The sequence below is a fragment of the Camelina sativa genome, chromosome 19 (genome assembly GCF_000633955.1).
Source record: "Camelina sativa cultivar DH55 chromosome 19, Cs, whole genome shotgun sequence".
Lineage (NCBI taxonomy): Eukaryota > Viridiplantae > Streptophyta > Magnoliopsida > Brassicales > Brassicaceae > Camelina > Camelina sativa.
In genome coordinates, this window is record NC_025703.1 from 20,546,930 (window position 1) to 20,569,260 (window position 22,331).

The 22,331-nt window shown below is 38.7% G+C and overlaps 6 protein-coding genes across 9 annotated transcripts; 3 read left to right on the top strand and 3 right to left on the bottom strand.

Annotated features, from left to right (window-relative positions):
- LOC109130974 lies at positions 3,279-3,886 on the top strand. Its single transcript, XM_019241204.1, has 2 exons — positions 3,279-3,414; positions 3,636-3,886. Exons 1-2 carry the CDS (start codon positions 3,317-3,319, stop codon positions 3,757-3,759), a joined length of 222 nt encoding a protein of 73 aa, XP_019096749.1. The 5' UTR covers positions 3,279-3,316; the 3' UTR covers positions 3,760-3,886.
- On the top strand, positions 4,204-5,870 carry LOC104766770 (dnaJ homolog subfamily B member 13). Its single transcript, XM_010490718.2, has 3 exons — positions 4,204-4,555; positions 4,661-5,079; positions 5,261-5,870. Exons 1-3 carry the CDS (start codon positions 4,391-4,393, stop codon positions 5,694-5,696), a joined length of 1,020 nt encoding a protein of 339 aa, XP_010489020.1. The 5' UTR covers positions 4,204-4,390; the 3' UTR covers positions 5,697-5,870.
- Positions 6,276-8,896, top strand: LOC104766771 (dnaJ homolog subfamily B member 13-like). Of its 3 annotated transcripts, XM_010490720.2 has the most exons (4): positions 6,276-6,632; positions 6,735-7,143; positions 7,343-7,692; positions 8,585-8,896. In XM_010490720.2, exons 2-4 carry the CDS (start codon positions 6,788-6,790, stop codon positions 8,668-8,670), a joined length of 792 nt encoding a protein of 263 aa, XP_010489022.1. In that variant the 5' UTR covers positions 6,276-6,632; positions 6,735-6,787; the 3' UTR covers positions 8,671-8,896. The 3 variants fall into 3 exon arrangements, with proteins under 3 accessions (XP_010489022.1, XP_010489021.1, XP_019097044.1); XM_010490719.2 differs by lacking the exon at positions 8,585-8,896 and having other exon boundaries at positions 7,343-8,048; XM_019241499.1 differs by lacking the exons at positions 6,276-6,632; positions 8,585-8,896 and having other exon boundaries at positions 6,639-7,143; positions 7,343-8,048.
- Positions 8,919-10,670, bottom strand: LOC104766774 (pentatricopeptide repeat-containing protein At2g20540-like). Of its 2 annotated transcripts, XM_019241498.1 has the most exons (2): positions 10,327-10,670; positions 8,919-10,261 (listed from the first exon to the last, which is right to left on the bottom strand). In XM_019241498.1, exons 1-2 carry the CDS (start codon positions 10,522-10,524, stop codon positions 8,930-8,932), a joined length of 1,530 nt encoding a protein of 509 aa, XP_019097043.1. In that variant the 5' UTR covers positions 10,525-10,670; the 3' UTR covers positions 8,919-8,929. The 2 variants fall into 2 exon arrangements, with proteins under 2 accessions (XP_019097043.1, XP_010489024.1); XM_010490722.2 differs by having other exon boundaries at positions 8,919-10,670.
- On the bottom strand, positions 10,762-12,697 carry LOC104766772 (prohibitin-6, mitochondrial-like). Its single transcript, XM_010490721.2, has 6 exons — positions 12,586-12,697; positions 12,246-12,425; positions 11,862-11,978; positions 11,582-11,752; positions 11,258-11,470; positions 10,762-11,175 (listed from the first exon to the last, which is right to left on the bottom strand). Exons 2-6 carry the CDS (start codon positions 12,408-12,410, stop codon positions 10,981-10,983), a joined length of 861 nt encoding a protein of 286 aa, XP_010489023.1. The 5' UTR covers positions 12,411-12,425; positions 12,586-12,697; the 3' UTR covers positions 10,762-10,980.
- Positions 12,817-13,806, bottom strand: LOC104766775 (fasciclin-like arabinogalactan protein 6). Its single transcript, XM_010490723.1, has one exon. It carries the CDS (start codon positions 13,731-13,733, stop codon positions 12,981-12,983), a length of 753 nt encoding a protein of 250 aa, XP_010489025.1. The 5' UTR covers positions 13,734-13,806; the 3' UTR covers positions 12,817-12,980.

Genomic DNA, 22,331 nt, shown 5'->3' on the forward strand with positions numbered 1-22,331 from the left:
CATAGAGTGAATTGTTCAGTGAACATTTTGTGCTTAGCCATGTTAGCTTCTATCATGTTTATCTTAGCATGGTATAAACCAGTGGCTAGTGCAGGTATAGTCTCTCGGACCTTCTTTTGGCCGTTTACATTTTCAGTAATGTATAGGAATTCTTTAGTTCCTTCACCCTTGGTTACAATATGGAAATCATTCAAATGAATGTCCTTAAAGCTCAAGCTTCTCTTAGAGCTGGGTGATTATAATGCAACACTTAGTTTAAAATGTGTGCCATAAAATATATGCCTGGCCGTAGCCTTCACTTAGGCTTGCTATACCCGCTTATCTTTGCTAATATTGGCTTTGTGTGGCTTAATCCACTATCCACCACACTTATTTTCTTGTCCTTAACCATTTCCAATAATGGACAAGAATTTATGTTTTAATATATATTAAAAGGAAATAAAATAATTGGATTTAAATCAAAATAATAATTCAATCAAATTCAAAGCATAGAAATTAAATTAATACACCACATGAGTTTAAATATTTTTCTTTAGGCAATCAAAATCTCATAATCCAATTTAGGAGTTTTGCATGTCTTTATCTTATGGTTTTCTATACCATAATTATTATTACAAGTGGACTTGGTCTTATGTTGCGGGTTTAGATAACCCGCGGCCTTTACCCCGACCACGGCCGAAGCCTAATCGGTTTCTATAGCCTTGACCATCATAATTATGTCTTTGGTAAGTCCCACGACCAGGACCACCATGTCCACTTCTTCCTCGGCCACGGCCATACTTGTCTCTATGGACATAGATAGACTCATTAGTCTCTTTGGCTCTTTAGGCTCTTTAGGATTTTTCTTTGTCATGTCAACCTTGTGAGCTTCATTGCACTTTTCATTTACACATCGGTGACAAACCGATTTAGCCTTGATTTGCGGTTTAAAGGACCCACGGCCCCTACCACCGCGGTCACGACCACCATGGCCGTAACCATCAAAACAGATTGCCTGGCCCCAACGACCACCACGTCCTCTGCCACCACGGCCACGGCCATAGTGTCTTTTCCTGTGAACGTAGTTGGTCTCCTTGGGCTCTTTAGGCTGTTTAGGCTCATTCTGTTTTGCCACATCAACCTTCTGTGTTTCCGGTAATAGGGTTGTACCGGGAGGTCTCATAGCACTATTCATCAACAGCTCATTTTCACGGTACTGTTGCTGAAGTACTATATTGTGAGTACTAAAAGTAGACAAAGTCTTCTCTAGTAACTCTCTCTCCGTGACTTCAGTACCACACAACCTTAGGATTGAGACAATCTTAAAAGCTCTGAGTTATACTCATCCATGGATTGGAATTCCTGGATCCTTAGGTTTTTCGAATTGAGCCTTTGGTAGGAGCACCATCTATTGGTGTCCATATTGTTTTTCAACTCTGTCCAAAGGTCAATAAGATTCTCAATGGTATGGTACTTGGTCCTTGAGACTCTCAGCAAGGTGATGGTGTGTATGCAAAATTGCCTTACATTTATTCTTTTAGTGCAACCATTATCATCCTTAATACACTCACATAGGTACTTTGATTTTACAAAACATGCACCCGATTATATCATGCGGTTTTTAAGACCGAACCATGTAATTCATTTGGATCATGCCATGCGGTGTTTAAGACCGAACCATGGAATCATTTTAGTCTTAGGTCATGCGGTATTTGAGACCGAAACATGCCTTGCCTTTACTTATAATTTCGAACTTAGGTCATGCGGTATTTGAGACCGAAACATGCCTTTATTCTACTCAATTTCGTGGCTTAATATGCATGAACAACAAACCTAGATAGGAACTAGCATGCATGCAATAATTTCCTTTTTCTAGATAAGATTTCCTTTTCTTAAGTTTTCCTTTTCAGTTTTGGATTAAGACAAGTTTTAGGAAATATTTTATTTAAATTTTAGGATAATTACCAAATTAAATTTGGAAGTTATCCTGATAGTTCTAGCAACCTAGAACAGTTCTATGATTTTCGAATTTCATAGTTTTAGGATCCGAAATTTTTTCTTAATTTACTAGAACAGTTTTATGTTTATAATTGATCCTATATTGTTTCTATGGAAATTCCGAATTCAACAGTCCTAAACAAGTCTATCCAATTTGATATTAATGTTCATGCAACTCTAACAATTTATGCAATTATTGGTTCTTTAATACCCTATGCATAATCCGATTTCATTATGATGCATGAACAACCAAGTTTTAAATCTCCTAGAACAGTTTGATTAACATCTTATGAATCTAACAAATTTAGTTCTAGGTTCTTATGCAACAATCAATCAAGCAATAATAATCAATCAACCAAATTCAAGCTTGATATCTTTTGGTGCAATTCACAAACAATCTAACAGTCCTATGCAACCGATTTTAAAGTTTTACAAGAATAGAACTCTTAAGATTTGTTTGTTTGTATACTTGGATGTTTTATGGTTTAATAGCTGTTAGGGTTCAGATTCGATTATATGGTTCTAAGAGAGTTTTAGATCTTAATTACCTTTCACCAATTAGGGTCTGACTGGTTTTGATCTGGGAGCTAAAGACCTCAGATATCTCTCACGAACCTCGAACTTGTATGGACCACGAACCACGAACAGATCCGCAGCAGCTTCCCACGAACAGATCCGCAACAGCTTCCCACGAACAGATCCCTGACCGCTCACGTACTATGCTCACCCCGGAACCGCGAACCACGAACCTCGAACAAGTTGTGGGTAGAACTTGATCACGAGCTAAGGTTTGCTCGTGAACACAAAGAGATCTTCGAAACAAAGTACTTAGTTTCGAACAGAAGGAAGAACAGCGACGGTTTTAGGGTTTTGTTTGAAAGAGAAGGGTGAACGGCGGCGGTTAGGGTTTATAGGGTTTTTAGGAGACGGCGGCTGCTTTAGGGTTTAGGGTTAGAGGCTATCGTGCTGATAACGTGTTGTAAACTAGAGAGTTTAGGGGACGAAAATCTCTTAGTCTTATTGATTAATGTCGAGGTTACAAGTATATATAATAGGAGTACAAGGGCTAAAGCCCATAAAGCAATCGAGTACATAAGATAGGTCATGGGCCGTAAAGCAATGGCCATGGGCCGTAAAGCTATGGCCGATGGGCCGTACATGTGCGGACAGTAAATGGGCCGTAAGGCCATGTCCTAACGGACTGTAAGCGGACCGGTCTATGGAGTCCACAAGTGTTTTACAACAACTTTAATTTTATTTTTAGTGCTTTCTCTTGCTATTTTCTAAAAGAAACAGAACAACTAAAACTTGTCTAGCAAAAATCTCTGAAAGAGCAGCTATGGGAGAATGTAGACCTCTAGGCTTCTTACTAGGATTACCATTTGCTCTTGTTGCCCTCGTTCTCTCTCTCGTTGGTGCTGTCATCTGGATCATTGGGTACACATCGATCGTTTCTCTATTTTCTTTTTTATGTTTAGATCCAGTACACTTACTTCCTTTTTTCCAATCCTCATTCTTGAATATATCGCTTATGAATGTTCTTCATCTTAACAATCAACCCCAGATGAGAGATCTCGACTACATAAATTTTTTTATTTAAGAATTGTTATTTAAAATTGTGAATTAATAATATTGTAATGGAAAAAAAAAATTTGCAGGACAATATTGAGTTGTTTGTGCCCATGTTGCTTCTGTTTCGCTGCGCTGGCCAACTTCGCTGTGTCTCTCATCAAACTTCCTGTCAATGTCCTCCGTTGGTTTACCCACTCCATTCCTTGTTAACATCCAGAAACAGGAACACTTCTTTGATCTTATTTTTATTATTAATGTTCTTCTTTTTATTTGTTTTTATTTATTTTTTATTTATTTACTAATTATTATTTCTTTCATTCCTTCTTCTTGTGATTATGTGTAATTTTCTCTTTGTTTAAAAAAAATAAAAAAAATTAGTTAACTGCTTATTTTGCTAAGAGACAATTATTGTGATCACGAAAACAATTATCCTAATAATTAAATTATTAATCCATAACTAATTATTATTAAAAGCCCACTTTAAGTCCAATACAGCATAACGGGCTATAGATTAGATACGGTAACGTATACAAACCACCAACACACTTTGGAATGGAATGCGTTACGATGATGATAAGAGAAGGCACGCGTCACCGACCCGTCACCAAAAAATCAGTTTTAAAAGACCAGACAAGTTCTGGAACATTCGACAGAGTTCTCAACACTCTGAGAAGAAAAGTACACGAGTCCGTGTGTTTGTTTTTAAGACCAAACAACAAACTCTTCTTATCTTCTTCAACCAAACCAAAACAGAGCACGGTTCATCAGTCTTTTTCAGAACAATTACTAAGAAATATCAGGAAAAGTGAAGAAGCGAAAGAGAGAAGAGGAAGAAGGTCGGATGGGAGTGGATTATTACAAAGTCCTCCAAGTTGATCGCAGCGCCAGTGACGATGATCTTAAGAAAGCTTATCGAAAACTCGCCATGAAGTGGCACCCCGACAAAAACCCCAACAACAAAAAAGACGCGGAAGCTAAGTTCAAGCAGATCTCCGAAGCTTACGAGGTATCTTATCCATATATGTAAATTCTGTATTTAATTAATTCAATTCTTGTCTTAATGAATAGGCGTGTTTGCTAATGATGACTTGATTGTCTGGATGCTTAATAGGTTCTAAGCGATCCTCAGAAGAAAGCTGTATATGATCAATATGGGGAGGAAGGTTTGAAAGGGAATGTGCCACCTCCGGACGCTGGTGGAGCCACTTATTTCTCTACCGGTGATGGTCCTACGTCCTTCAGGTTCAACCCTAGAAGTGCGGATGACATATTTGCAGAGTTCTTTGGCTTCTCTAGCCCGTTTGGTGGTGGTGGTGGTGGAGGAAGAGGTACACGGTTCTCTAGCAGTATGTTTGGTGATGATATGTTTGCCTCTTTCGGCGAAGGAGGAGGCGGTGGTGGCTCCGTCCATCACGGTGGACCTAGGAAGGCCGCTCCTATTGAAAACAAGCTGCCTTGTAGTCTTGAAGATCTTTACAAAGGAACCACCAAGAAGATGAGGATCTCCAGGGAGATTGCTGATGTGAGCGGGTAAGTCATGATCGAACCCAAATGGAACCCTTTAGGTTAGCTTGTATGTAGAAATAGGCTAATTCGCTTAGGGCGTTTGTCCTGTGTAGTTCATAGTGAAAGCAGAGTATTGGTCGTAGTTCATAACCTTGTTTAGTGATTAGGCTGAACGGTTTGTGTGTGTGATTTTTTTTGTTTGCAGCAAGACTATGCAGGTGGAAGAGATATTGACCATTGATGTGAAACCAGGGTGGAAGAAAGGCACAAAGATCACATTCCCAGAGAAAGGCAATGAGCAACCCGGTGTGATTCCAGCGGATTTAGTCTTCATCATCGACGAGAAGCCTCACCCGGTCTTCACTCGAGAGGGTAACGACCTTGTAGTCACACAGAAGATTTCACTTGTCGAGGCCTTGACCGGCTACACAGTGAGCCTGACTACACTTGATGGTCGGAGGTTGACTATCCCAGTCACCAGCGTGATCAGTCCCGAGTACGAGGAAGTGGTTCCAAAGGAAGGAATGCCATTGCAGAAAGACCAGACTAAGAAAGGAAACTTGAGGATCAAGTTCAACATCAAGTTTCCTACAAGATTAACCTCAGAGCAGAAGACAGGAGTGAAGAAACTTCTCGGCTGAGTTTTGAGTATACTCACCACGTTACAGAGATCAGAGGAGAGAACCAGAGGATCAAAGCTTCTAGATGTACTGTTGTAAATCACAGAGATTGTGATTAAAATATACTGTTTTGATCGATTTGTACCATATGTACGATTGAATACCTCCTAATAAATTTTGTTGCTTTTCCTATAACCCAAACGCTATTAAACACGACAGCATTGCCACACCAAGAAGGCAAGAACCCCATATCTTCGAAACAGGTTCACCGGCATTGTCTTTGTTATTTTCAACAGCTCGTTCCAGTTTTCCCGCTCTTGCCAAAACATCAATCAAACAAACAGCCGTATATTTGATGATCTTGTCTCATCACCATGTGATCCCAATACGCTTCTTTTCTCTCTGCATTTCATTGAATGTCTCAATAGCTTGATGAACATTCCCGTGATGTGTGCATACCCTGAGATCATTATACTCCCTGATATTACATCTTTCCCGTTAATTTGATCATCGGATAGCTNCCATACTACATTTCGAGTACATTTCTTTTTTTTTTTTTTTTTGGTCAACGCGAGTATACATTTCAATAAAAGCATTTGCAAACACTAGTTTGTTTCAGAAATCTTCTTCTCTCTGAATACATATGGATCCATCTCCCAAGCTATAGAGATCCAAGATGGGAACAGGCTCAATGCCAGTTAATTGCATTCTGCCGGAAAAAAATCCATAGCTAGCCTCTCTACATAACACTCAATCCCTGTATATTGTTTGTTTGTTTCATTCACTCATCTCTTTTTTAATTAAACCAAGTCGGGTTTGCGCCGGTCAATAAAGTAAGTTGGTTCAATAATGCAAGAGTACTCTTTATGTACTATCAGATTAAACAGTATTCTATGCTCTCTCCTTTCCTACTTTACTCTTAGAGCGATTCATCCTTTGTCATCATCATCATCAGAGGTGATAATTCTCTGCACAACTCACTTTTTTGGTTGCGATTTCTCCTTTCCTCAGCTCACGGTAAGTCTCTTGAACGGATTGTACTAATCTCATTATTTTCAGAACGATTTCAGGAACATTCCACATAAATCTCCACACTCTGTCTGAGAAGAAACATGAGTCACCCGAGAAGTGAGGACGATATATTTGCCGAGTTCTTTGGTGCCTCTATCCCTTCTGGTCCGAGAAATGCGGATGGTATATATGCTGACTACTTTGGGGCCTCTAGCCCTTCTGCTCCCAGACGTGAGGCTGATATATATACTGAGTTCTTTGGGGTCTCTAGCCCTTCTGCTGCTGCTGCTGCTGGTGATAGCAGCAAAGGAGGAGATGGTGGTGACGGCTCATTGCATCACGGTGGAGCTAGGAAGGCAGCTCCTATTGAAAAAAAGTTGCCTTGTAGCCTTGAACATCTTTACAAAGGAACCACAAAGAAGATGAAGATCTCCAGGGAGATTGCTGATGTCATTGGGTAAGTCATGATCATGCGATGTCTTATCTGTGAACAAAAAGTGGAACTCTTTAGGTTAGCCACTCACTTAAGACAGCGTTAATAGAGCATTTGTCTGTTAATAAATAGTGAAAGCAGAGCCTTGATCATAGTTCATAACCTTGTTAAGTGGCAAAAATCGCATTGGCTGACCAGTGTTTTCTTTTGAAAAAACTTGAAGCAAGACGATGCAGGTAGAAGAGATTTTGACTGTTGATGTGAAACTGGGGTGGAAGAAAGGCACAAAGATTACATTCCCTGAGAAAGGAAATAAGCAACCTGGTGTGATTCCAGCGGATTTAGTCTTCATCATCGATGAAAAGCCTCATCCGGTTTTCACTCGAGAGGGTAACGACCTCGTAGTCACTCTGAAGATCTCAGTTCTCGAGGCCTTTACCGGCTACACCATCAACCTGACTACACTTGATGGTCGGAGACTGACAATCCCAGTCAACTGTGTGATCCATCCCGAGTACGAAGAAGTGGTTCCAATGGAAGGAATGCCGTTGCAGAAAGACCAGACTAAGAAAGGTAACTTGAGGATCAAATTTAACATCAAGTTCCCTACAAGCTTAACCTCAGAGCAGAAGATAGGGTTGAAGAAACTTCTCGAATGATTTGGGTTAAAACCAGCCCATTCCAGACAAAACAATGTAGAATACGAGAGGAACAAGAAGATCGAAGCTTCTATATATCTTGTTGGAGATGGCTGAGATTCCGAATAAATACTGTTGGGACCTTTCTGATCATTTTGTAACATATGTATGATTGAGTGAGTACTCTTGTGACCTTTCTGATCGATTTGTAACATATGTATGATAAAAAAAATACAGTTGTGGCCTTTCTGATCGCTACTTTTCCACAATTCAAACGCTATTAAACCATACCTATATATGCAAGAGCATTGTTGCTTTTGATCACATCTTGATCCTGATGTGAAGTAAACAGTTGCAGCACTATAGATATCTCAGCCCAAAAAGGTTTACTGTTATCTCCTGCAACGAATTCCTGAACAATGTTGTTCACTTCTATCAAACTACAACCTGGCGTTTTCTTCATATTTCCGTCCCTTATAATCTTTCTCAATCTCGACACATCCTCCCATTTTCCCAAATCTGCGTAAATATTGGCAAGCAAAACATAATTCCCCATATCCTCCGGCTCTAGCTCGACAAGATGATCCATTGCAACCAATGCAACATCAAGTTTCCCCTGTGTTTTGCAAGAGCTCAACAATGAACCCCATATCTTTGAGTCGGGTTTCACCGGCATTGTCTTTGTTATTTCAAGAGCTCGGTCCAGTTTTCCCGCTCTAGCCAAAACATCAATCAAACAACCATAGTGTTCAATCTTGGGTTCTATTTGATAATCTTGTCTCATCATATCAAAGTACGTCAACCCTTCTTGCCACAGACCNAGAAAGGTAACTTGAGGATCAAATTTAACATCAAGTTCCCTACAAGCTTAACCTCAGAGCAGAAGATAGGGTTGAAGAAACTTCTCGAATGATTTGGGTTAAAACCAGCCCATTCCAGACAAAACAATGTAGAATACGAGAGGAACAAGAAGATCGAAGCTTCTATATATCTTGTTGGAGATGGCTGAGATTCCGAATAAATACTGTTGGGACCTTTCTGATCATTTTGTAACATATGTATGATTGAGTGAGTACTCTTGTGACCTTTCTGATCGATTTGTAACATATGTATGATAAAAAAAATACAGTTGTGGCCTTTCTGATCGCTACTTTTCCACAATTCAAACGCTATTAAACCATACCTATATATGCAAGAGCATTGTTGCTTTTGATCACATCTTGATCCTGATGTGAAGTAAACAGTTGCAGCACTATAAATATCTCAGCCCAAAAAGGTTTACTGTTATCTCCTGCAACGAATTCCTGAACAATGTTGTTCACTTCTATCAAACTACAACCTGGCGTTTTCTTCATATTTCCGTTCCTTATAATCTTTCTCAATCTCGACACATCCTCCCATTTTCCCAAATCTGCGTAAATATTGGCAAGCAAAACATAATTCCCCATATCCTCCGGCTCTAGCTCGACAAGATGATCCATTGCAACCAATGCAACATCAAGTTTCCCCTGTGTTTTGCAAGAGCTCAACAATGAACCCCATATCTTTGAGTCGGGTTTCACCGGCATTGTCTTTGTTATTTCAAGAGCTCGGTCCAGTTTTCCCGCTCTAGCCAAAACATCAATCAAACAACCATAGTGTTCAATCTTGGGTTCTATTTGATAATCTTGTCTCATCATATCAAAGTACGTCAACCCTTCTTGCCACAGACCAACATGTGAACAAGCTGATAAAAGACCAATAAACGTGATCCCATTAGGCTTCACTTTGGCTCTCTGCATTCCATTGAATGTTTCAATTGCCCCATGAGCATTCCCGTGATGTGCATATCCTGAGATCATTGTACTCCATGATATAACATCTTTCATTTTCATTTGGTCGAACAATTGGATAGCTTGACTAATCATACCACATTTCGAGTACATTTCAATAAGAGCATTGCAAACACCAGTCTGTTTCAGGAATCCTCTTCTCTCTGCATACATATGGATCCATTTCCCAAGCTCCAGAGATCCAAGATGAGCACACGACGGTAAAACAGAAACGAGACTGATCTCATCAGGCTCAATACCAGCTAACTGCATTTCACGGAAAAAAGCCATGGCCTCTACATAACAACCAATCCCAGTATACCCAGAGATCATCGCAGTCCAAGACACAATCGTTTTATCAGGCATACAATGAAACAAACCTTTTGCTTTCTTCATCTGCCCAAGCCGTGCATATCCAGAAAGCAAACTATTCCAAGATATAACATCTCTCTCAGACATATCATCAAACACTTTATGCGCATCAGCAAGATCATCAAACTTCATGTACATATCTATGAGCGCATTCTCAGTCACAACATGGAACTTAGGCCCGAATTTGCAGAGATGACCGTGAACTTGCTTACCTAAATAACATGATCCAAGACTCGCGCAAGATTTAAACATAAACGGAAACGTGAACCGATCTGGTAACTCGATGCACTTCCTGAGCAGTTGCCTATATGTACGAATCACCTCGCAGTACAAGGAATGGTGTGTATAGGCGCGAATGATGGAGTTATATAAGAAGACATTAGGACTCGATACTTGATTAAAAAGACGTGTAGCATACTCCATATCTCCAATCTTATCACAAGAATCCACCATTTTAGTGACCATGAAGCTGCTTTGTGACAACCCATGTATGATGATGCAGGCATGAATCTTCTTCCATTCCTTTCGGCTTTTGAATCGCTGTAGAAGAGGTACAAAATAGTTCTCAACTTCTCTAATTCCATGAAACGCCATTAAAGCCAGCTTTTGAAAGCACCGACGCCACGAGAAGAAGAGGCTCGCGGTGGTGTAGAGTCAATTGGCTCCGACCAAACCGCCGTTAAACACAGATGTGTTGTCTGGATTCACTATACGTAAGCCAAAAGCCCAGTTTCATTTCCAGGCCCATTATCAATTCTGTCACAGACTATAACATTTCAGCTTTGTGTAATGTGCACACATTATTATTTCCAAATTTAAAGAACTTGTAACTTTTGCTCACATACAAAAACAAAAAAAAAGAACTTGTCAATAATTCGATCTTTTTGTCTTGATCTCTGAAAAGAAACTGCAAACGCACAATACAGAAATAGTTACTCTGAAGAATCCGTACTGTCTTCATTCACAGCTTTTGGTCCAAGAATCCGAAAGACAATTATGGAAGAGAGAGCTCTGGTGTGGTTTAGTCATATCATCTTCTTCTACTTCTTGGCCTTCACATCAAGGTCCATCGCCTGCAGGTTAAGCAGGAGGTCGTCAGAGCTCAAGTAGACCTTGTTTGCCGATTTTGAGATGGTTTGTGCGATCTCTCTAGCTGCTTCGATCTTCCTCAGTGTTAAGAACGCTTGGTTGTTTGCGATTGCTTGACCTATGAGCTGAGCACTCTTGGCTTCTCCCTACAAACACTCCCACAGAAACATCGCTTAGCAAGATTTTACCAATATAGGGTTATTGAAAAGGGAAAAGAATTATCCGCACCTCAGCACGAATAACGGCACTTCTCTTGTCCTGTTCAGCTTTTTCCACAATGAACTTAGCCCGCTCAGCCTCCTGAGCTGCCACCTGCTTTCCTTCTATGGCTGCAGTGAACTCCTTTCCAAATGTCAAGCCTGTGATGGACACATCATCCAGCGCAATGTGGAAGTATGCAGCTCGTGCAGTTAAGATTTTCCTGATTTCTCTACTCACCGACTTAAAAAAACACCAAAGAACAAAAAAAAAAACTCATCCATTTAAAAAGGGAAATTAATTTACCATGAAAGAAGGGAATCAATGACATGTATTTACAGCCAATTAGCTAACCTCTCTCTGAGTAATAAGCTGGCTCGCATTGTACTGAGCAACCACAGCTTTCAAGGTCTCGTGGATAATAGAAGGCAAAACTCTCTCTCTGTAATTCTCACCAAGAGCTCTGTATACCTCAGGTAGTTGGTCAGCCATAGGACGGGTAAGAACCCTAAGTCCAATTTTGACCTGAATGTTTCAATCCCACACAACACAAGCTTATCATGTATAGTTCATAGACCAAAACCACACAACCTGATATAATCCATTACTATAACAAGGGAAGGAAGCAAAGTACCATCTGGAGATCACGGCTCCCGGAAGTACTCTCAACTAGGTAAGGTTTCGCACGAACGTCATAGATGATTGGCCTCTCGAACCACGGAATCATAAGGTGAGTGCCCTCAGGGTACACCTACATAATCAAGCAAGCAAAGATTATATATATATACATATATATATATAGTGCATCAAGATTGACTGTTACAAATCTAGACTAACAAATCAACCTTGTAAACTTAACCTAGATGCCACAAACACAAGACTCACTACTAACGCTAAGCCTAACCTAACTTCAGGTTGATGTCACAAACACAAAAGACACAATTGTTGAAACTAAGGCGAATATTCAATTTAAAGATTCAGAGGAAACCATAAATTTTTTTTTTTGGCAGGGACTAACCTTGTCTTTGATACCAACAAGGCGGTTGAAGACAATAGCTCGATGACCTCCATCGACATTGTAGAGAGAGTGCGTAGCGCCGTAAAGACCGAGACCACCAATAACCACCGCAGCTATAACACCACCACCAGGACCCTTGGGAGCTTTGATATTCTTGAAATTCATCGTTTTCACCAACACCTGCCAATTTTACGAACACCAGAATCAAAATCCAAGGCAGAGAGACTGATCATGGAGATTTGACATTCTTGGATCGACGATATAGAAAACAAAAATGATCTGCGGAATTAGCTGAAACGAAACCAGAAAAAAATTGGAGCACAAGAATCAGAAGGCTTACTTGCTTAAACTCCGAATCCGATCTAAAATGGAAGTACCTGAGAGAAAGGAGAAGAGAGAAGCAGAGAGAGAGAGAGAGAGAGAGAGAGAGAGGGGTTAGGTTAGGGTTTAAAAGCTCCAGGAGCAATCAGGATTTTGTTGAATTTTTTTTTTGGTCGATCAGGCAATTTCTGTTATTGGAGAGATCTTTGGGCCCAAGTTTTTTATTCAAGCCCATTAGTCAATTCACAAATATCTCATCTTTTTTTCTTTTTGTAATAAAAACAATTCTCATTTGTTGACAAACATAAAAAGATTAAGAAAATTACTACAAAGCAGATATTCCAACACATAGGTGAATCAAATCAATCATGCAAATAAAATAGTTGTTACTTGGGAATGTTTCTCAGCTTTTAGTTAAAGCTTCAAAAAAATATATATAACCGAACAACAAAACCATACAAAGCCAAGAACAACCCCTAGACTTGTCCTCTTCACACTTGATCCGGAGGATTTGTGCTCTTCATCAACAGCCGGAGAATCGGCATCAGGCGACGAAGTAATGGGTTTCGGGGCCGGAGCTCCCGTGGGTGTGTTCTTTGTTCCGAACAACTCTTCCGGCAACAACACCTTGTCCACGACGTAAATGCCTAGAGGAAACTGTTGTCGTAATGCATTACTGATCCGAGTCTCAACAACGCCGGTTGAAACATTCACTTGGTTGCTTTGTGCTTGCCCTGTGAAATTTAACCCAAAGACGCCTCCTTCTTGTCCCGTAGCCTGAGTTCTAACGGGATTACTTGCTAAGAGAAGATCACTTAGAGAGTAGTATTTTGGAATGATATGGTAGAGCATAAGCTGGATTTGTTGTTGGTATGTGAGTCCGTTTAGGGTTCCGGGTTTAAGGTTGTTGAATGCGTTATCTGTTGGAGCAAATATAGTCATCCCTTGATCAGAGCTATTGAGTTGAACGCTTACCTGAAATCCGACTTGAGTTGTGTTGAGGAGTCGCATGAATGTAGTAAACTGGTGACCAGTTTCAAGAATCGCTGTGAGATTGATGGGACTTGTTTCAGTAGTCGGAGCTGGAGCAATAGGTTGGCTTTGGATGTATGGGACGATGGAAAATAAGAAGAAGAGGACAACATATGAGTATATAGATGAGGACATGGCTTTGTATATACTTATGTTGTTTTCTTGTCTTTCTTTATTTGTGTGTTTCAGTGCGTCTGCTAAGATTTAAGTCTTGTGAGGTATATATAGAAAGAGTTTATGTATGGGCATTTAAGGTGACATGTCTGTATATGTGTGTGTGACTTGCGAAAGTAAGTACTTGATTCATTGTTATTTTTTTATAACAATTAGCTTGTTCAACAATTATATGATAATGTTTATTATTAAGAAATGCAAAACACTAACGTTGACAAAAATAGTTCTATTTATATTTACAAAGCTCATGGTTTGCCAGTTACATTACAAATTTACAACAATAAAAGAAAAACTTAAAAATGGTAGGCGGTCATGGTTCATGAATATCGTTACGTTTTAAAAATTTCTTAATTATTTTTTTGAGTGGCTAGGTGTGTATATATGAATCGTCAAAAATATAGTCTGGCATTGACGGGGCAACGTGAGGGTCATGTCCGAAACTGCTCTACATGACATTTGGTTGAGAACAAAAAAAAAACAAAATGGTAATTTTTGAATACTAGATTGGACTTGGACTCAATCAATAAACGTGAGTAGCTTTTGCGTCTAGCTCAAATAGTACCACAATAGGGCGGATATACATCTTTCTGGGATTTTCTTTGCAACATCATTAAAGGTTATAAGGAAACTCTAAGGGTCTGAATGGTAACAGCGGACAAATCTGTCTGTGGATTAGATCGCTTTGTTTTAAATGTGGACAATGGACCGCTGCAATCCAACTCTATTTGTAAGAAAAAACGGTCCGCAGTTGGACCGCTGCAGTTTTGTTTCTGTTTTCTGTAGACCGCACCACTGCGGACTAAGCATAATGAATGGTAAATAAAAAACGGTCTAGTCCGAAGATGGATTTGTCCGCTCCAACCACTGCAACCATTCACACCCTAAATAAATAAATACAGTAAAATCTCTATAAATTAATACTCTATAAAATTAATAAACACTATAAATTAATAATTTTTGTTAAACTCAGGTCGGGTCAATATAATAATATTTTTTTTGAAATTCCCATGTAAAATATGGTCTCAATAATATCATAAACTAATAATCATGTAAATTTACATATATATTTGCTGATATAATAATGTATGTTTCTCTTAAAGCTCATATATATAAAACAGTTGTTAAGTTGTATTTTCAAACTATAATGATATAAAATATTTTGTAACATGTCACAAAAATAGCTAAATTTTTTTAAGTTTTTAATTTCTAGATATCCATCATTTACATTTTTGGTTGTTTGATTGACTATTAAAATACAACAATTGATATTATTGTTCATAAATTTAACTTTTCTGTATGTTATGTATATAAGTGAATTTGTCTATTGTATTTGTAATTTATTGTTAATAATGTTTTCTATATATTACAAATTCAATTCCAATACCATAAAATTTACAAAATCTGAAAGTCTAATATTATTTTGCTAAAATTGTCTTAATTCAAAATTTTTAAAATTTAAACTATTAAAAATATATCTATAAATTAATAATTATAATTTACACTATAAAAATAAAATAATTATTATTAATTTATTATTTATAGATAAATTTATATCACTATAAATTAATAAAATATCTTGGCCCCAATATTATTAATTTGTAGAAGTTTTATGTATATAGTTGGTTATTTCTGGTTTAGATAAAACAAGTCTCACCCAACCGGACTTCCCTCGATCTATAGCATAAACCCTAAATTCGATTCCAAAAGGTTTTCTCTCTATCTCTCGGTTCTCGTTATCTCTCTCTACAATGACAAAGGATAATCAAGCGAATGAATTGGCGTTGAAGAAACTGAGGGAAGTGGCATCGGTTCCAGATCCATAAGAAGAATCTTCCAGCGACGATGAAGCCGGCTCGGACGAGGAAGCTGCCTCTGAAGAAGATGACGGTCGGACGACTTTGAAGAAGAAAGGGGACCATCTCCTCCGGTTGTGGCGTCCGTTCCAGAACCTGTGAAGCCTTCACAAGCCAATATAACTCTATGTCTTTTGAGATTAAGAGTATGAAGCAATTGAGTGGCAAAATCAGATGGTTGAAGAAAAAGTATGTGGGAAAATAGAAAAAGAAACCATTTACCCAAGCCCACTGTATGACATGTTCCCAACTTGCTAATATGATTTGGGAGTCTAACTCTTTCAAGATGAATTGGTTTGAGTGATCGTTCATTCCTGGTGCAATCGCAAATATGGCCCTCACTACTGATGAGGAATTTGTGAATGAACAATGGAAAGTTTTGTCTTCAAAGGAGAAGAAGGATTGGTAATCATTGAATGCCTATGAGGCCAAGTATATGTCGGTAAAGACTAGACTTCTGAACAAGGTGAGCTCTAATATATTCAAATCATCTAATTAGACATTTTGTTTGGAGATGCATTTTCCTTTCTTTTGGTTTTGCTTTTTGTAGTGCTTGATTTCATGTTTCACAATCACTCTCAGATAAAAAAATATAATTATGGTTTACTCCTTCGGTAGGACTAATTTGCAATGATTTAATCTGATATTTGAGGTAACAAAAAACCTATGAACAAAACAACCGCAAATAGCAGTTTCAGAAGTCATTAATTGACCAAAATGCTGTTCAAAAATTTTAAATGTAACGCTAACGCTAAAAGTGTGTTAATTGTGCATCATTTTAAATGGTGAGAAATTAAAATTAATTGTTAGTGTTATACAGTAAAACCTCTATAAATTAATAAATTTTGCTAGTCTCAGGTCGGACAAGTGTAAAAAATAATAGAATTCGATAAGATAATAAATTTTTTGAAATCCCCATGTAAAATATGGTCCCAATAATATCATAAATTAATAAACATGTAAATTTATATATATATGCTGATATAATAATATATATTTCTCTTATAGCTCATATCTATAAAACAGTTGTTAAGTTGTATTTTCAAACTATAATGATATAAAATATTCTGTAATATGTCACAAAAATAGCTAATTTTTTAAAAGTTTTTAGATATCCATCATTCACATTTTTGGTTGTTTGATTGACTATTAAAATACAACAATTAATATTATTATTCATAAATTTGAATTTATGTATGTTATGTGTATAAGTTAATTTGTCTATTGTATTTGTAATTTATTGTTAATAATGTTTCCTATATATTACAAATTCAATTCCAATAGCATAAAATTTACAAAATCTGAAAGTCTAATATTATTTTGCTAAAATTGTCTTAATTCAAAAAATTTAAAATTTAAACTATTAAAAATATATCTATAAATTAATAATTATTAATTTACACTATAATATAATTATTATTAATTTATAGAATATCACTATATATTAATAAAATATCTTGGTTTAATTTATAGAGGTTTTACTGTAGTAACTGAAACATATATTCCCTATATAGGAATGGAAATGTGCTTTCGAGTAGGATATACAAAATAGGTATCTTTAGTTTTATCTTCAACACAAATTTTATTATTAGCTAGCACAGTTTTTTTTTTTTTTTTTTTGTGCAAAAGCTAGCACAGTTATAAACAAGATTATATATTAATACATCTACTTTTCATGTCAAATTAGGAATCGAACTGTGTCTTGTCCAAAGATAACAGGGGTGGTCGGTTTGTATATTAGCTACCGACTAAAACATTGGGACATAACTCATCCGCAACCTTGACTTTTAGCAAGCTTTTTTCTTGTTTTGGCCTCACTTCCTATTATGGTGGTAGAAGTTTCAGAAAGCTTCCATGAACAACCGGAGCAGGAGGAGGTCGATCACAAGGTGGTCTCGACGTTGTTTCTAATGAATATGAGGTCTACGATGGTCCATTATCTATGGGAACAGTTAAAAACACACACAACCAATTGATGCACACACATATATTCAAGATTTGGAAATAGCCAAATGTTGAACCAACAAAAGAGATTGTTGTGTACCTTTTCTTCTTCTTTATCTCTGCTACAAAAAGACATTAAAGCATTTAGTAACATTCAAACAAAATTGAAATCAAATACAAGAACCATTGATCAAAGTATAAGTATTGTACCCATTCCAGGACCAGGAACTTGGTAATCATTAACAATCTTAAAGTTCTTGTATGTATACCCTACGAAGTTTATGTCTTTTGACGACAACATCTGCAGAAGTAAAAAAGGGAAACTATGTAAGAAGCAGTTTTAAATCTCTGCAAGCAATTAATTGTGTTTAGAGAATAGAGAGTATGGTTTTGCCTTCCTCCATGGGCCAGACTTGGATGATGTATGAGCTTGCCATTCAGACTGCCCATTTCCAAATAAACACAGAATTAATTAATCAATTGCAACTTTTTCCGTATAGGAATCGATCTTGATATGCTTCCATCAAAATTATTGATTTAATTACACAGCTCTAGCTCTTCTGTATATTTAAAATTATTGATTTATTTATTAAGCGGATCATACCAATGCATTTGATTACAATTATCATCTTTTATTATAGAGAGCCGTACTAGCTAGTTAGCTAGGAGTAGGTGTACTTTCAACACAACAACATTTGAGTCCAATACAAATGCCGTAACTAAATCTTATTTCTTTACAATAATGATCGCAGGCTGCTAAGTGCTTTTTATAACAGCCAGTATCCTCGAAGCACGTCATTGCCCTCTGCTCTATTCCATAACCTACATATGCATGATTAACAATAATTAATATTAATAACCCAATTCACAAATAGTGAAATCATCATCATTTTCATAATTACAGAAAGTGAAGCTATAAATAATAATAAACAGTTAGTACTTGAACTTCCAACAGGAGTTGAAGGAAGACAATGACCAGAAGATATAACGAAGAGTACACTAAAACAAAATGCAACTAAAGTTTTTGTATTGATAGCCATTTTAATTAATAATATTCTCCCAAACTTTTTTCTAATGAGTCTCTCTTTACTTTTTTTTTTTGACAACTATATATTTCATTCTATTAGATAGAAATCAACGTATAAAGAGAGTTGGTTGGGTTACACAATAGCAAAGGAGGACACACTCCAAAGATAAAAACAATAAAAGTACACTGAGAGATAGAGGCAAACGATATTAAAAGCTTGAGAGTTATGAGCCAAATGCAATAAGGCATATTGGAACCTGTGAGATCAAGGTGTATCGAAGCGGTTTTCATGATCAAATCAATGGAAAAGACGATGACCACTGTCTTGAGTCTAAGACTGCGCGGCGAAGTGTGAAGGGCTACAGCTGAAGAAAAAGCTTTGCCAGGGATGAGAGCAAGGATAAGGGTGCTCTGGTTATCGGTCAATAACATGGTGGTGGTGGTTCTGTGGTTTGGTGGGGTAAGCTTGAAAAGGTTGCGGTAACCACTTGGAACGGTGGTCATAATGCCACTAGTCTTCAAGCTTATAGGCGGAGACTTCAAGAAGCAGATGCTTTGCACTCTGGAAAGCTTTGAGCATGGTCGAGATAGAGAAGAGAGGCTAGTGAAACATGAGTAACCCCCATTCCATAGAGGTAGGATCATAAATGCCCAGTTTCACCAAGTTGTCTCCTTCATAAGTGACACCCCGAGATGATTCAAACCTGGGTACATGATGAAGCTGAATGTGTCGACCATTTGGTGATAGGTAGCAAGTAGGGACAAAGGATGCAAGCGTAAAAAACCGCCACATTGACGAGTTGGAATCAATAAAGGAGCTCAGCATTGCAGTCCTCAAAACCAAGCTAAGATACTGGTCTCGACACAAATGAGTTTCAAGCAAATCAGAGGGTACCAACATTCTGCTATCGAGTGAAACTCGACTTGACCAAGCAGGAACGGTTGGTACTTCGGATTTGGGGCTTGGTAGAGATTTTTTAAGTGCAGCTCTAAGTAGGCAAGTTCTACAATCAGAGATATCCTGTCGAGCATGTCCAAACACAAAATAGACACATGGGTCTAAAGGGGTTGAGTTCAAGCCAGTTTTAGAGGGTCGAAGTAGCTTCCAAATCATGTATAATCCATGTATGAAACAGAGCAACCTAATTGCCAGGGTTCCGATAACAGAATAAAGCACAAACCTGGGTCGAAGAATTATCAGGGGTGAAACAGGGAACGCCGGGGATGTAGATATTTGCGTCCAAGTCTTCACCATCTCCAGCGTCAAGACAGAGCTCCTATCCAGCTGCAACCAAATAGCACATTGGGTGAGAGGAAATGAATCCGAGGAGCGAAGAGATGTCGATGTTGACTGCGAGAGGAGGCGGTGAGACGAGCGGAATCTGAGGCTGTTGGGGCGTTTGGGGATCTCAAACCGGGAAGGCGGTGGCTGGGAACTCAGCGGGGCAAGAGCAGCGAGAGAACTCACCATATACCAAGGGAAGGGAGGGGGTGGAAGAAGCTGAAGCATGCTCAGAGTCGAGATCTGGGATCTGCAATGGACTCTGGGGGGACTAAAAAAGAGATCAACGGAGCTAAGAGGACAGAGGGGACAATGGAGAAACAGAACTAAAGGCCCAGCGACACCGATCGGACTCAGCGTCGCCGGGGAAACGAACCTCGGTGGTTGTGCCAGAGAGAGTGCGGCTAGGGCGAACCTTTGAACTTACTTAGGAGAAGATGTTCAAATTCAATATGAGTTTCTCTTTACTAAGACTAATTATTACATACATATATGAAGGAGAATCGAACAAGTTGTTTTGTTGAAGACCTCTCTGACACGTTTATCGAGGTAGGTTTTTACTCTTACGTCTCTCCTTTTCCTCCGCCTCTCTGAGTCGGTGGCGGCCACCACCGGCGACTCTCTTTCTGACCATGGCCAAGAAAAAACGCAAGCCCCCTCTTCCATCTCCGTCAGCTCTTCCTCCCCCTTTTGGATCTGCTGCCCCTCTCCCTCCATCGCCGGCGAAAGTCGTGGATCTGAAACCTAATGGAAGTTTGGATACTCCTCCATCTTCACTAGTGGAAGCTACCGTTGATTTTGTATCTCCCTTAACTTGGGTTGAGCGTACTTACGGCGGCTCCTACTCTCTCAAGAAATGTGGCTCTCCTTTCCTCTTGGATTCAGGTGAGCTCTGTGTCAAAATTCCAAAAAAAATTATTGAGGATTGTAAACCCCTTTGGCAGAGTTTTGTTGTTGGTCAGTTTTACCGCAAAGCTCCATCCTTTGGTAAGATCCGTGCAATTGTCAACCTAATCTGGAGTAAATGGCATCAGAACATCACTGTCACGAAGCTCGGCGCTCCACATTCTTTCCTTTTCAAAATCCCAAACGCCTCAACAAGGCAACGAGTCTTGAAGGAAGGTTTATGGTCCATTGATGGGTCCACTATGTTTGTTGCTGAATGGACGCCGGGAGTTCAACCATCGAAGCCGTCCCTAAAGACTGCTCCAGTTTGGATTGAACTGCGAAATGTTCCCTTTGAATTCTATAACCCTCCTGCCTTGAGTACAATTGCGATCATTATGAGACACCCGATTTACCTTCATAAGGAAACAAAGCAAATGACTAACTTCGAAGTCGCTAAAGTGTTCACAGAGATCAATTTGCACAAGCCGCTTCCGGAGTTTGTCAATGCTCAGTTTGAATCAGGTGTTACAAACAGAGTCGCTGTGTCCTGCCCTCACCTACCTCCCATTTGCCCACTTTGTGATGAAGCGGGTCATTCCTCAAAGCATTGTACTAATACTCCCCCTCTCTGTTCCTCCTGTAAGAAAGCTTACCACGCAGAGACCATTTGTCCTTGGAGGAAAAGAAAAGAGATTGATTCTAAGTTGATTCAGTCATCCAAAGTTATGGATGTTCCAGTGGATGTCATAAGCTCTCCCAAAGCCAAACTTTGGGTCAAAAAGAATCTGGATGGAGCTTCATCATCAAAGCACCCTGGCAATCCTCCTAGTCCTTCCTGTTCTGAATCACCTGCTTTGCCGGTCCAAACTCGTGAAATCACCCCCGATACCTCCATCTCCACCTCTAAAACAGATGAGAAGGGAGAATTGAATCAGCCGGTGAACGAGGTAGTCAAGGATAAGCAAAACACAGTTGATTTCGTTCCCAACTGCTCTCGTATATCATCTATGACCTCAGTAAAGTCCTTAGATGATTATCAAGGGGCTTTTACACTGGTTCTCTCCAAGAGCCAGAAGAAGAAAATTAGGGCTAAGCTAAAGAAGGGTCCTATTCATGCGGGAAGGTTATCCTTCCATCACTAAATGCACTTAAGACAATTTTATGTGATGTTGATGTTTTGTTGGAATGTATGTGGGATCAATGATCCAGATAAGCAGCAATGTTTTAGTTCTTGGTGCCAACAACAACGATTAGTCTTTGGCTGTCTTTTGGAGACTCATCTTTTAGAACACAACGCACAGAAGGTCATGAAGAAGATCCTTTCGGGTTGGAGTCTTATCCCAAATTATGAACACTCCCATATTGGGAGAATTTTGGTTGTATATAGTAAAGCTGTGAAGGTAACTCTCTACAAGAAGACTCGTCAACACATAACATGTGGTATTTCTTGGCCAGAAAAAGAGATTCACTTCACCGCATCTTTTATCTACGGTGCTAATCTGAGGAATGAAAGGGTTTTGTTATGGAATGATCTAATCAATATGTCAATTAACACCCCCCCCCCC

Bases quoted from the DNA above. Each gene is read 5' to 3' on its own strand.
- LOC109130974 (XM_019241204.1), top strand. From the start codon at position 3,317: ATGGGAGAATGTAGACCTCTAGGCTTCTTACTAGGATTACCATTTGCT. The intron at 3,415-3,635 runs GTACACATCGAT...AAAAATTTGCAG, and splicing joins GCTGTCATCTGGATCATTGG to GACAATATTGAGTTGTTTGT.
- LOC104766770 (XM_010490718.2), top strand. From the start codon at position 4,391: ATGGGAGTGGATTATTACAAAGTCCTCCAAGTTGATCGCAGCGCCAGT. The intron at 4,556-4,660 runs GTATCTTATCCA...GATGCTTAATAG, and splicing joins AGATCTCCGAAGCTTACGAG to GTTCTAAGCGATCCTCAGAA. The intron at 5,080-5,260 runs GTAAGTCATGAT...TTTTGTTTGCAG, and splicing joins GAGATTGCTGATGTGAGCGG to CAAGACTATGCAGGTGGAAG.
- LOC104766771 (XM_010490720.2), top strand. From the start codon at position 6,788: ATGAGTCACCCGAGAAGTGAGGACGATATATTTGCCGAGTTCTTTGGT. The intron at 7,144-7,342 runs GTAAGTCATGAT...AAAAACTTGAAG, and splicing joins GAGATTGCTGATGTCATTGG to CAAGACGATGCAGGTAGAAG.
- LOC104766774 (XM_010490722.2), bottom strand. From the start codon at position 10,534: ATGGCGTTTCATGGAATTAGAGAAGTTGAGAACTATTTTGTACCTCTT.
- LOC104766772 (XM_010490721.2), bottom strand. From the start codon at position 12,410: ATGAATTTCAAGAATATCAAAGCTCCCAAGGGTCCTGGTGGTGGTGTT. The intron at 11,979-12,245 runs GTTAGTCCCTGC...TTGATTATGTAG, and splicing joins TTGTTGGTATCAAAGACAAG to GTGTACCCTGAGGGCACTCA. The intron at 11,176-11,257 runs GTGCGGATAATT...GAGTGTTTGTAG, and splicing joins GTGCCGTTATTCGTGCTGAG to GGAGAAGCCAAGAGTGCTCA.
- LOC104766775 (XM_010490723.1), bottom strand. From the start codon at position 13,733: ATGTCCTCATCTATATACTCATATGTTGTCCTCTTCTTCTTATTTTCC.